The sequence below is a fragment of the Phascolarctos cinereus genome, unplaced genomic scaffold (assembly GCF_003287225.1).
Source record: "Phascolarctos cinereus isolate Bilbo 61053 unplaced genomic scaffold, phaCin_HiC Scaffold_1;HRSCAF=81, whole genome shotgun sequence".
Taxonomy (NCBI): Eukaryota; Metazoa; Chordata; class Mammalia; order Diprotodontia; family Phascolarctidae; genus Phascolarctos; species Phascolarctos cinereus.
The window spans coordinates 146,762,573-146,775,784 of NW_027555514.1; the positions used below are offsets into that span (position 1 = coordinate 146,762,573).

General features: G+C 37.3%; 1 protein-coding gene across 4 annotated transcripts in view; it reads left to right on the forward strand.

The window, feature by feature from the left end:
- Nucleotides 1-13,212, forward strand: part of PHTF2 (putative homeodomain transcription factor 2) — a 180,029-nt gene that overhangs the window by 92,551 nt on the left and 74,266 nt on the right. For all 4 annotated transcript variants that reach the window (XM_078154535.1, XM_020984503.2, XM_020984504.2 and 1 more), the window contains one exon: nt 11,513-11,569. In XM_078154535.1, coding sequence (XP_078010661.1) covers nt 11,513-11,569 — 57 coding nt within the window. The remainder of the gene's footprint in view (nt 1-11,512; nt 11,570-13,212) is intronic.

Sequence of the window (13,212 nt, forward strand, 5' to 3'; positions counted from 1 at the left end):
GTGCACTTTCTCGAGAAAGTCAGTGAAGAGATCTCTCCTTTTGCAAACTTTTGTCAAAACTGTTTTTTTTAACTGAGTGAAACAATGTAAATGTGAGATCTCTCAGATAGACTGAGTGTAGCAATTTCTTAGACTGTTACAAACTCAAGGTTGGTTACACTAGCCTCAGTAGGCCTAAGTTTCAGGTTCCTAGAAAACACATGATTTGTACTGTTACATCAGCATTAGGTAATGGCTAATGACTAAAAAGGATAAAATAGCTAGGATTGGTAGTATTATAATGAGATTCCTTGTTTCTGGGGTAGATTTTCACATTTTAGATTATAAGCCTGAAATTCCTGTCCAGTGGGAATTCAAAGCCGGGGGGGGGGGGTATCTCTGTGTTAGGGCTATATAACCTTTGTCCTGGCCTTTGTTCCTTGCCTTGCTTCACTCGGACTGCTAGACGAAGCAGACGAAGCAGATGCCTGCTTCTCATGAGAACGTAATAAATCTTTCACTTTATACCTAGAAAATCTCTGAGTGTTATTTTTGGGTAACTGTAGCACACAATATGATCAGTAATGCTGATAGTTTTCCTAATATTGAACCAGCCCTGCATTTCTGGTATAAATCCCACCTGATCATAGTGTATGATCTTTGTGATATGTTGCTGTAATCTGCTTGCCAGTGTTTTATTTAAAACTTTTGCATCAATATTTATTAGGGAAATTGGCTATAGTTTTCTTTCTGTGTTTTAAAAGCTCTTCCTAGTTTAGGTATTGGCACCATATTTATGTGTCTGAGGCTGGATTTGTGTCATAAAAGGAATTTAGTGTAGGACTCCTGTTTTTATAAATATTTTATATTGTATTGGAATTAATTGTTCTTTAAATGTTGGGGAGAATTTGCTTGTGAACCTTTCTGGCCCTAGGGATTTTTTCTTAGGGAGTTCACTGATGGCTTGTTTATATTAAATTAAAAGGCATTTGCACAAACAAAACCAGTGCAACTGAGACTGAAATCTGGGAAACAATATTTACAGCTAATGTTTCTGATAAATATATAGAAAACTCAAATATATAGAGAACTGAGTCAAATTTATAAGAAAACAAGTCATTCTCCAATTGATAAATGCTTAAAGATATGAACAGGCAGTTTTCAGATGAAGAAATCAAATATGGATTTGAACTCAGGTCCTTCTGGCTTCTAGGCTGGAGCTCTATCAACTGTGCCACTTAGCTGCCCCTAAATGTGTGTTTTCTAAGTCAGTATGTGGCTTCTAGGGCTCCTTATATGTGTTTTAGTGGTTCCTGTTTCTATTTGAGTTTGACACCACCAGTGTAGATAATTTTTAGATTGATGATATAGAGCTTATTCCATCACCTGGTAATTACCTACTCTTCTATATCATTGAGATAGTATATTGTAACATATGAAGTATTTAACAAAAGGCCTTGAGTAAGGTACTGCACCTGTAGCCGGCTTTAAAGGCTGGAAACGGTCCCATATGATCTAATAGTTAAGTCAGAAATTCTGGCTATGAATAAATGTGTGGGTACCTTTGCTCTTCATTTTGCTGTGAAGTGCCTGGTGACTGTGAAGTGCTAATGACTGTGGGGAACGGTAAGCTCATGGGTTACAGAAAAGTTTTTCAGAGTCCAAAGTCATGAAGGCAGGTCCCTATCTCAGAAGAGGCATAATAAATGTGTGAAGTCAGTTATCAATTTACCAGGATTTTCCCCTGCCCCCTAACTCAACTTTCTTTTTTTCCCTTCTTGTCCTTTCAGATTTGTAAGCATTTTTTTTTAAGTCCTTACTATGTGCCAAGCACTGTATTGAGTTCTGGGAATTTAAAGATGTGCCCAAAGAAAGTTAGTCCCTGGACTCAAAGAGCTCACAGTTTAATGGGCTGATACAACACATAAAAGGAAACTGAAAGAGGGGTGGGGTAAGAAGAAGAGAAAAGGTACCTATGTGAAGGCATAGTATAGAAAGGCCAGAGAGTCAGGAATGGAGCCTGGAGAGGAATGAAGACATGGGTGACCTGGGTATTTCCTTTAAATTGGAGGTCTGGGAGCAACCAAATAATTAGAGGAAGGAGCTGCAGGGGACAGAATGAGGTGAGGTGGAGTGAGGAGTTCCAGGGTGAGGAGGTTTCTGCGGCATGGTAGAGAAAATCCAGGAGTAGTGCATAAAGAGGAACCTGTTATTAATGCTGAAAGCATCTCTCTGGGAGTAGAGTTAACAGATGGCAGCATTCCATGCCCAAGAACCTTTGGGAAGCAATGAAAACTGATGAAACATCAGTGATATACATGAGAGATGGGACTTCTCTATAAAAGGAGAAAGCCGGGAAGCCATGTTGGTTGTTGTTTCCCCATACTCCCATTAGGCCTCTCAGACTACTAGTGGAGGTCGGCTTTGAGAAAGAGTCCCTAAAATTTGTGTCATCAGTCTTTAGGAAACCTTGGTCAATTGTAAAGAACACTTTTAGTCGATTTTATTTGGACGCAAGTATTTTTGTCTGTGGGTATTCCCTGTCTCCACTACACCCCAATCCTAGTGTGGTTGCTCACCCTCTCTCTCTCTCTCTCTCTCTCTCTCTCTCTCTCTCTCTCTTGCATATCATTTATTTAGAGAAGCATTTGCTTTTAAATATGGGAAGCAAAATGGGTAGGAGAACATGATCACTTTTCCTTTTCAGTTGAATAAGAATCCTGTGACCTATAAATAGAACTCAGTTAATGAAATCTTAGATTACCCAAAGCTGTAAGTTATCCTGTAAAAGTTTTAATGTGAGTTTATATCTTTAATTCCGAGGTTGGCAAACTATGGCCTGCAGGCCAAATCTAGTTCACTTTCTATTTTTGTATGGCCTTTGAGCTTACTGTTCTTAGCTCAGTGGCCATGCAAAAAATAGATGGCATGCAGAATTTGGCTCACAGGCTGTGGTTTGCTGACCTCTGTTCAAAATTAGGTTCTTCCTTCTATCCTTCATCCTTCTGATTTTGCCATTATGCCTCACCTGTCTTTTCCCCTTGGTGAATTCTTCCTAGAACCCCCGTTTTGGGGAGGAGCCAAGACCAGCCTTCATTCTCTGGACTTTGCCACTGTTTCCCTGCATGAGTACCCCTTTTACCCGTCTCTCTTTTCAGCTTTCTGTTATGAGAACTAGGGAGAAAAGACTTGGAAAAATAATTAATAGCTTATATGAGAAGTACAAAATCTTACTCAAGCAATGAACACTTTCAAAACCAGAATGGACTAACAGAAATTGATGACTCCAGGAGAAGCCATTACATATTATTAGAAGAAATATTAAAACAAAATCAAAAGATTGGGAAAATACAAGAAAATGTAAATTCTCTCATATTTTAAACATCTAACTTGCAAAATATGTCAAGAAGAGATAATTTTAAGAATCATTAGACTACCTGAATGCCATGATCAAAAAAAAAAGAGCCTAGAAATCGTATTTAGAGAAATCTTGAAAGAAAACTGCCCAGATGACTTAGAACAAGAGGACAAAGTACAAATAGAAATAATCTACCAGTCACCACCTGAACGAAGCTTACTTATTTCATTTATAAAACCATTTTAAACTATTAAAAATAATTTTTTAAAACTTTATCTCTTGTGGAAATTCAGGTTGAACTTGTGTCTAACTGTATTTTTTCTTTGATGCTTTGTTTGTAGATGTTTTGGAATGATTTTCTTTTTCTGGATTTGTATCTTGGGTATACTTGTCCCCATAATAGCTCTTTATGGTTGAATTATTTTTTTGTTTGTTTACTCTTTATTCTAGCCTTACTTCCATAATTTGAATTTTCCTTCTGTAATTTGGGCTTTCCTTCTATACACTTCTAAATGGAACGTGGACCTTCTTTGGTTCTGTTTTGTATTCCCTTGTGTCTTGCTGCTGTATTCTTTGGGTATTAAATGTCATGTTCTTGGCTAAAGCTTTGGAACTGCAAGATTTCATTATACTCAAAATGGACTGCTTACTTCTGTTTTTTGTGCAACACATATTCTTTGACCTTCTACTGCTCCTTGTCCAGATCTGTCACCCAAAGGTACAGGTCCCTTCCTTAGTATGCACTATATCTATTACTCTTCTCTGAGGTATGAGTGACATAGTTACTGGTTGACACCTGTTTTTGCTTCTTGCCCAGTATCAGGTCTCTGTGCTGGATCAGGGATCTCTTCTTGGGTGGATACAGGCCTAGGCCCCACTTCATTTCCCGAACTGGAAGGCTCTGCCCAGCACTTTCCTGGCTTCACAGTGTCCAAAAACCTCTGTTGATGTCTCTTTTCCTGAGCCGGGAAAATAGCTCACTGTGATTTTTCCTTGGATTTCTCAAATGGAATTCTGACTTCCAACATCACCATTGCTGGATTGAAGTTGCTCCCTTTCCAAGGTTCAGTCGTTTTTTAATTGCTAATCTTGTTCTCTCCCTTTTTCCTTCTTGGCTGCCTTCAGATATTGATTTCTCCTGGAGGCTTTATTAATAATGCACTCTGTCTCACTTCCTTCCTTTCTGACTAGTTCTCTGTATGCTTTGGGCATTATCCAGGCCCTTACCCTTAACTACAGGCATCCCCCAGGACTCTATCCTGGACCAGTTTTTATTTCCATATTCTCTTGGTATTTCATCCGTTCCCATGGGTTCAATTATCATCTCTGTGCGGACGGCTCCCGAATCTGTATGTTCAGTCTTAATTATTTTCCATAGCTCCAGCCCTATATCACCAACTACCTACAGGACCTCATCTGGATGTCTGATAGTCAGCTTGGAGTAAACACACCTAGGACATATAACTCGTTAACTTTTTCCCCTAAACTCACTTGCTCCCCCAAAGTTCTCTACTTTTATTGAAGGCACCACCCTCCTTTTATTCCCTCAAGTTTACAACTTTTCACATCCTCCCTTTCACTGCCCTCTTTCCACAGTTCCCCCCCTCCCCCCGTCACCAAGGCTGGTCAGTTTTGCTTCAGTAACATTTCTCTCTCATCCTTTCTCTTCTTTTTACTAACAAGTCACCACCCTCTTTTAGAGTCTCATCACCTCTAACCTGGACGACTGCAGTAGCCTGTTTGGACTCCAGGCTTTCAGTGTCTCCCCTTTCCATTCCTTATCACATGCCAAAATAATCTTCCTATAGCACAGATCTGACCATGTCACCCCCCCATAATAAAATATGAACTCTTTAATATAGTGCTTAATGCCAGCCTACCTATCCCTTATGCTTGTAAGGTATAGGTCTTCTGTGACTTAGAATTCTTAGCTTCATTCATTCTACTTGGTTGGAAGCCTTTACATTGCCCCAGTGTTTGGTGCCTTCTCCTTGTTGAAATTATATTATATTTATTTATTTGTCTCACTTCTCACATATAATGGCTGTGTGACTCTGGGCAAGTAATTTAACCCTCTTAGTGCTCTAGGCAATGCTTTAAGATTATAAGTTACAGTGAAAGTACAGACCTGTACTTGGAGAGGGAGTTTCTTCATTCAGGAGTTCCCTGTATCAATGAAATCAAAGGCCCATCTCCTGTCCCTGTCCTGTATGTTTAAAAATGTTCTCTCAGTGAAATGAGGGCAAAGGACTTTTCTTTGCATGTATGGTATGGTACTAGTTATAAGCTAGTATGGTGCCAGTATGCATTAATAAGTTCATAACTGAATTAAAATGAAGTTCATGATTAGAAAAGGAGGTGATCCATGTTGGATCTTCTGTGGAAGATCTTTGGAAGCACATGTAAAGTAAAGAATTATGCAAAATAGAGTAGTTTATATCAAAACATAAATTTTAATGTATATCAATGGAAGAAATACATCCAGTGTAAGATGTAAGTGCCTCATGCCAAAACCTTGTCAGCTACTACACATGCATGGTTCATCCACAAGGCTTTGCAGACCTTAGGGCTGTGACTCATTAGGATGAGGCTCATGGAACCATAATACATGAAGTGCTACCAAGCATGAATTGGCAATATTTTATTTTCCTCAGGATTAGAATAGGTATTGTTTGCATCTATATACATGACATAATGAGTTTGAGACAAAGAAAATTCAAGAACATAGTATAATGCAATACCACTTATCACTTGGATTTGAATTTTGAATTTCTGATAATTTAACTGGAATTGAAATTGATCTTTTTAACTTCATACTATTTCCATTCCTATTAATTTTCCAAGACAATCAGCCGGGGATGGCAGGGGGTTATTTTTCATTTCATTCCACTCAGTTAACCAGCATGTTTATTGTTTACTCTTGTAAGACTATTTAACACATTCATTTAAAAAAGAATAAATGAATGTAATGAATTGTAAATGGATATTTATTATTTAGTAAAGGTATATCCAAACCACTTCTTTGTTGAATGACAACAAAGTCAATGTCAAGATGCTCTTGCTGGTAGACTGTGACACAGGGTTTGGAGCCAGCTGATTTTAGTAGATTGGGTGAGTTTTTATGTGCTCTGGATAACTCATTTTCAGGGTGAAATGCCACAACTGAGTGGATTACTTGGGAGGTCAGGGAGTTGGTGGTAGTGGGAGGACCTGGTTTTTGGAGGGCCAAAATCCCTGTTGGGGAGAAGTGAAGTATTACCAGGTCTGGTGGAAGATTCTCATTCTGAGTAGGCCCTCATTTCCTGGAGTTTAGCTTAGCAGTTAGTTTAAATTAGTCTCTTTAAACATAGAAAAGCAATGTGGAATAGTGGATAGAATGCTACCCTTGTGGTGAGGAAGTCAGAGGTTTAAGAATTACCACTCCGTGTCCAATGCAGTTCACGTGGGGAATTCCTTATGCTGGTGAAACCATAGATCCTAAGGGGGGGAAAATGATTTAAATATAGCAAAATTTTAACAGTATATGAATATACATGTATACAAACATACATGTATAGTATATGTATGTGTGTTCATAGCAAGTCCTACTTCTGACCCATAATAGCTGTCATGGGCAAATTAATTTCTCTTGTTCCCCGGTAATTCTCTAAGACCATCAGGGGTCGTGTGTGTGTGTGTGTGTGTGTGTGTGTATTTCTGTATTTCTGTATCTATTATCTACATAGTTTATTTGGTCTGGGCCTTTGATTTCATTGGTTTAACTGGAAATTTCTACCAACAATGCAAATTGGCGATTAATCTGTAACTTAGTCTTAGAGAGTTTGTTTTATCTGTAAATTACAGTCTTTGACAGTTGCTAGTCCCAGAGGTTAGTTTGCCCAAAGTCATACAGCTAAAAAGTGTCAGAGGTTGATTCAGCCTTAACTGATTCAATAAACTGCCTCTCCTTGAAATGTATCACCATCCACACTACATACCTATCTCTAGACCACTTCATGTGTGATTGTACACTAATTCTGCTGTTACCTCCTAATTATTTTGAATGATTGAGGTTGCAATGTATTTTTTGCTCCCTGAGCTGTAAAGCAAAACTACTGTTATGACATCTTTGATCTCATGTTTGTGTTTGCTAGCTTTGAAGTAGGTTTGTATGAGTATGGTGGATGTTGAAGACAATGCATACCACCTCACCATCTAATTTATTGCCTGCATAATACTTTTTATCCTTATAACATTTTGTAGAGTTACAAATATTAGTCCCATTTGGAAAATTAGCATGTCTACTTGAATCTTTAGTTGCATAATTTTCCTCTTTTAGAACAGTGGTTAGGTTAGTAGCCTGAGATTTGACAAGATTACAACGTGTATATCTTGTATGTACATAGTTTTTTGTGTATTCAATGCTTAGTAGAGTGCCTGGCACATAGTAGGCACTTAATAAATGTTTAATATCAATATATTAATAATAAATGATATTGTCTCCTCTATTAGAATGTGAGCACCCTGAGAGCTAGGACCCTGTATTTGCCTTTCTTTTTATCCCCAGCAGTTAGAATAATATCTGGCACACTTGTTGAATGACTAACCAACTATTCTCAGTGCTTACTGCTACTTTACTCAATCCATATTTTTATAAGCACCTACTATGTGCTAGGCGATATGTTAGATGCCTGGGATACGAGAGCAAAAATCAACATTGCATTATGTCAAGGGAGACAACATGTATATAAATAAGTTTATACAGAGCATATACAAAATAAACACAAGACATTTTTGGAAGGCTGAGCGTTAGAAGCAGGGTGCCTGAGTCTAGAAGGATATAAAGGATTTTAGGACACCAAGGTAAGAAGAGACTACCTTCCAGGCCTGGGAGTGGGGGGTGGGGTGGGAAGAGTAGCCATTTGAGAGGATGGAGACAGGAGATGGAGTTGCAGCATGTAAGGAATTCTAGAAGGTCAGGTTGGCTGGACTGTGTGGGAAGGGGTATCTAATGTATTATAAACCTGAAAAAGTAGGTTGAAATGCCATACAAGGGAGTTTATATTTGATCGTAGAGGCAATAGGAAGCCACTGTAGTTTAAGATAGGAGAATGACATAGGTAGACCTGATCTTTAGGGAATTCTCTTTGGCAGTTTTGTAGATGATGAAGTGCAGTAGGTAGAGACTCTAGGCAGCGAGACCTGTTAGCAGGCTATTGCAGTAGTCCAGATGAAAGGTGGTGAGGACTTGAATTGTATCAGAAATAATAGTAACTCTAGCATTTATATAGTAATTTAAGGTTTGCAGATTATTTACATATGTTGTTTTATTTGATCGTCACAACAGTACTTTGATGTGGGTGCTCTCATTATCTCCATTTTACAGATGAGGAAACTGAGGTTGAAAGAGGTTAAAAGGCCTATCCAGGGTCTCACAGCTAGAAGGTGTCTGGGGCAGGATTTGGATTCAGGTATTCTTCACTCCAGGTTTGGCACTCTAATAAGTGCCACAATAATAAGAAGGTGATAGAAAGTGATTGAGTAAGATTAGAGGAATAAATATATTTAAAATGAGGGAGGGCTGGAAAGAAAAGGGCCTTATGAAATCTATTCCCTGTTCTAGTAGTTTTCATGTAATTTTGTAATTTTGGGCCTTTATTGAACTTATGAATATCTTTAGCTAGAAATCCATCCATGTGTTTCTTGAAACCTTTATAATAAAATAGTAATAGCAGACTAGGAGGATGGTGGTGCCTTTAACTAGAATAGAAAAGTTGGGAAGAGGGAAACATTTCAAGGGTATGATAATAAGTTCTGTTTTGGAAATTTGAAATATTTTATGATACATTAAATTTGGGATTTATAGTAGACAGTTCTGATGAGTGACTGGAGGTGAGGAGGGGTTAGATCTGGATAATAAACAGATCTGAGAATCTTCTGTGCAGAAACAAAAACCCTGTAGGAGTTGATGAAATCACCAAGTGAGATAGTATAGAGAAAGAAGAGAAGAGGGCGCAGGCCAGAGCCTAGAGAAACCCTCACTGTTGTGACCTGGCTGAAGAACCAAAAAGGAAACTGAGGAGTGGTCACACGGGTAGGAGGAGAGCCAGGAGAGTTCAGTGTCACAAAAACCTAGAAAGGAAAAGGCCTACAGGAGAGGTCAAGAAGGACTACAGTGAGAACAGCTCAGTAGATCTGACAATTAAGAAATCATTAGTGACTTTGGAAAGAACATTTCAGTTCAGTGATGAACTCAGAAGCTATCACTTTGCAATATGTGAAGTACTAAGGACCTGATAGTCTTATGGTACTTTGCCCTGGTAAAACCACAAAGTGGTTATTATTTTCAGAGTTAGGTGCCACATTTTAGGAAGGACTTTGATAAACTGGAGATTGTTCAGAGGAGGTTGATAAAGGGCCGTGAGGTTATGCCCTCTGATTGGTGTTTTAAGGAACTGTGGTTGTTGAGTCTGAAGAAAACTTTGGTGGCAACAACAATGGGTCTTTTCTGCTTAGATGTGAGTGTTCCTGCAGTTCTGACCTGGGCCCTCTTCTCTTCTTTTCCTCTACCCTCTTTTTCATTAACCCTGTCAATTCCCATAGATTTAACTGTACCATAATCTTTGTGCAGATTATGTATGTGAGATATATGTATCTAGCTCCTATAACTCTCCTGAACTTCATTTCTGAATCATCTTTTGACTATTAGACATTTCACACTGACTGTCCCAGGGACATCTTAAGCTCAGCATGTCCAAAACTTATTATCTTTCTCCTAAATGATTTTCTCTTCCAAATTCTATACCATCACTCAAATATCTCAGATTTGTTACTCTTTGCTCCCTCCCTCTCTCTTTTTGGTGAGGCAGTCGGGGTTAAGTGACTTGCCAAGGGTCACACAGCTAGTAAGTGTCAAGTGTCTGAGGTCAGATTTGAACTCAGGTCATTCTGACTCCAGGGCTGGTGCTCTATCTATCCCCTGTGCCACCAAGCTGCCGCAAGATTTCTTAACAATTAGAGCTGTCCTAAAGTAAAATGGGCTGCCTTAGAAGGCAGTAACTTAAACAAAGCTGGATAATTAGTTGTAAAGGATATAGAGGATATTTTTTCTTGTTCACATCTGGCTTCATATAAAAAGTCTTCAGATATCCCTTCCAACTAAGAGATTTTGTTTTCTTAACTGGCTGCAGTACTCCAGGACTTCCCTGACTTCTCCACCATGCTTCCACTTTGGGTACCTGCCCCCACACCCTTTTTCAGCCTTTTGTGCATTTGTCTTCCCCTACTGTATTGTAATAAACTCCTAGAGGGCAGGGACTTGTGTGTGTGTGTTTAGTTGTATCTCCAGTGCTTAGCACAGTGATTGCCTGAGGAGGTTATGGAATTACCTAACACTAGAGTTCTTCAAGTGGAAACTGGATAACTACTTTTCAAGGATACTGTACAGGTACTTCCTGCTCAGGCAGGAATGAATTCAAAGGTCTCTTCCAGCTGTAGGATCCTTTCAGGTTCTGTTTTTCCTCATACTGCTAATGATAAATCAAACACGTTGTATTTATGTTTATAGATTGAGTCAGCTAGCTGGCCCAGTGGCTTCAGTATTGGACTTAGAGTCAAGAAGTGTCAGTTTGAAGAGTTTGAATCTTGCCTCCCTGGCAGGTCACTTAATCTGTCTCAGCCACAGTTTTCTCATCTTTAAAGTGGGGAAAATAATAGTACTTAAGAGGGCTAACGCAAAGATCAAATGAGATAACATCTAAAGCACCTGTAAATATTAAGTTATTAAATTGCTTATCATCATCATTATTATTATACCTTTTGTGGTTGCTGTACTCTTGTATGAAGGCTGTTTTCATTATCATGGAAGTTATTTTTTCCTGTTACTCCTAAAATGGTCCCATAATTATATTTTTATAAGTATGTTTCTACCAGGGCTTATAAACTTATGGCTAATAAATCTAAATAATTCCTCTAGAATTTTTAGATCAGTAATTATATTTGGGGTTACAAGAACAGTTTAATAGGCATGGATAAACATAACATAAAGGTTTTTGTTAATGAGAAAATATGAAGAAGGTTAGGCTTTTAATAGATTAAACTGTTGCTTAGTATATATTTGAAAGATGCATGAACTCATTTTAATTCTTTCTGCATCAAATCATATTAATGACTTAATATATTGTTTTTTCTTTCTAGATTGGAGCATATGATCAACAAATATGGGAAAAATCCGTAGAACAAAGAGAAATCAAGGTAGCACAGTTGTATTTTTTTATTCTTTGAAGCAGAATTTCTGTAAATTTAATGATACAGTTTCAGTTTGTTTTTTAAAAAATTCATTCACTGGAGCTGTTATGATATAAATGAATATTTAACATTATAATATAAATTAAAAGGTAAGATCATCTTTGGTATCATTCTCAGCCTGTACCTTTGTTCTTTTGAATTTTGCATTCTAGCATCTTTCTCCTTTTGTTTCTCTTTATGAATTCTAATGGTTATCTTTTATCAGCTCCCCCCCCCCTTCCCTTGTCACTTTATACTTCTAGTTTATTGTTTTCTCCCTTTTGATGCTGTCATTGTTCTGTACAGTTGATTAGATTGGTAAGTATTTCGGGGGGTTTTCCCTCTAAGTGACTTTGTGCAAAGTATGTTTTCCATAATTGAAATCTTGCATTTTGGTGCTACTAACAGAATGCTATTGAGTCTAAAACAGTTTTGGAAAATCTGGCCAATTATTTTAAAATTGATCTGGCCAATTATTTTAAAATTGAGTTTTTAGAAATAGTTAAAAACTTCTTCTATTACAGCTTGCTTCTTCTCACATAATTGTTGACATCAATGAACATATGTACTCGTAGATTGCTGTTTGCAAGTCTTTGAGAAAATAGAAAATTTTTTATTAACAACACGCACTGATTCTGAATAGTAAAAATTTCTTTGAAATTATTTTCTTTTTTCTTGGATAGTACTAATTAATTTGGTGATATGCATGAACTAAACCATTGTAAAAATGTCATGTGGATTGATTGAGCTTGTCTGGTTTGGCTTGAAACTGGACAAAAGGTTGCTTATTGGAAGGTTTGATATTAGATTAAAAGCAAAGTTGTAGCCATTTTAAAATCTGGCAGATTTTATTGGATCAAAATTGTATGCTTGCACAAAATAGAACTTAATTCTGGGATTCTTTGTAATTTTTAAAAGTGTTGATTTTAAATTCACGAGGATGTAAAAAATGACATTTGCAAAGAAATAACATGTTTATAAACCTCTCAAGTGTTTTTGGAGGGACACAGCCCAGTCTAGTCTACTTTATAATTTCTCAGAATTAGGAAACGTTTTATTGCTAAAATAGAGGGGAGGGTAAAATGGGATTGTGTCAGTAAATTGTTCTTATGGGAACTGACTGGCTTTAAAAAAACAACAACAAAAATTCGGGGTTGGAAGACTAACTATTGCTACAAAGTTTTCTCTTTAAAGCTCTGACAATAATAAATTAAGAGGCATGTAAGATTTTTAGATCAGCAAACAAAGTCACTTAGTTGTGTTTTTGAGCAGCTTGAAACCTGCTGCAAAGAAATTATTTGGAGGAAACATTTTATGTATAGTTCAGTATTATTTTTTTGGTTGGGCGTTTCTAGGCAAGTATTAATAAATTGATATGTAAATGGTTGTGGTTTTAAAAGAGGAAGAAATTTGACTATTTTGGGAAGCCCCTTTTACTACTTGTGTCACTTTATTTAACAGTGCTATTAGTAACTAATGGAGAAATAGAAAAAAAGGCCAAACATATTTCTTTTGAAATATTAGGAAGTTTAACTTGAATTATATAATTGATATTTTTAGATTTTATAATCTTTAAAAAAAAGGTGTTGATTTGTGGAAGCTGTATTTGC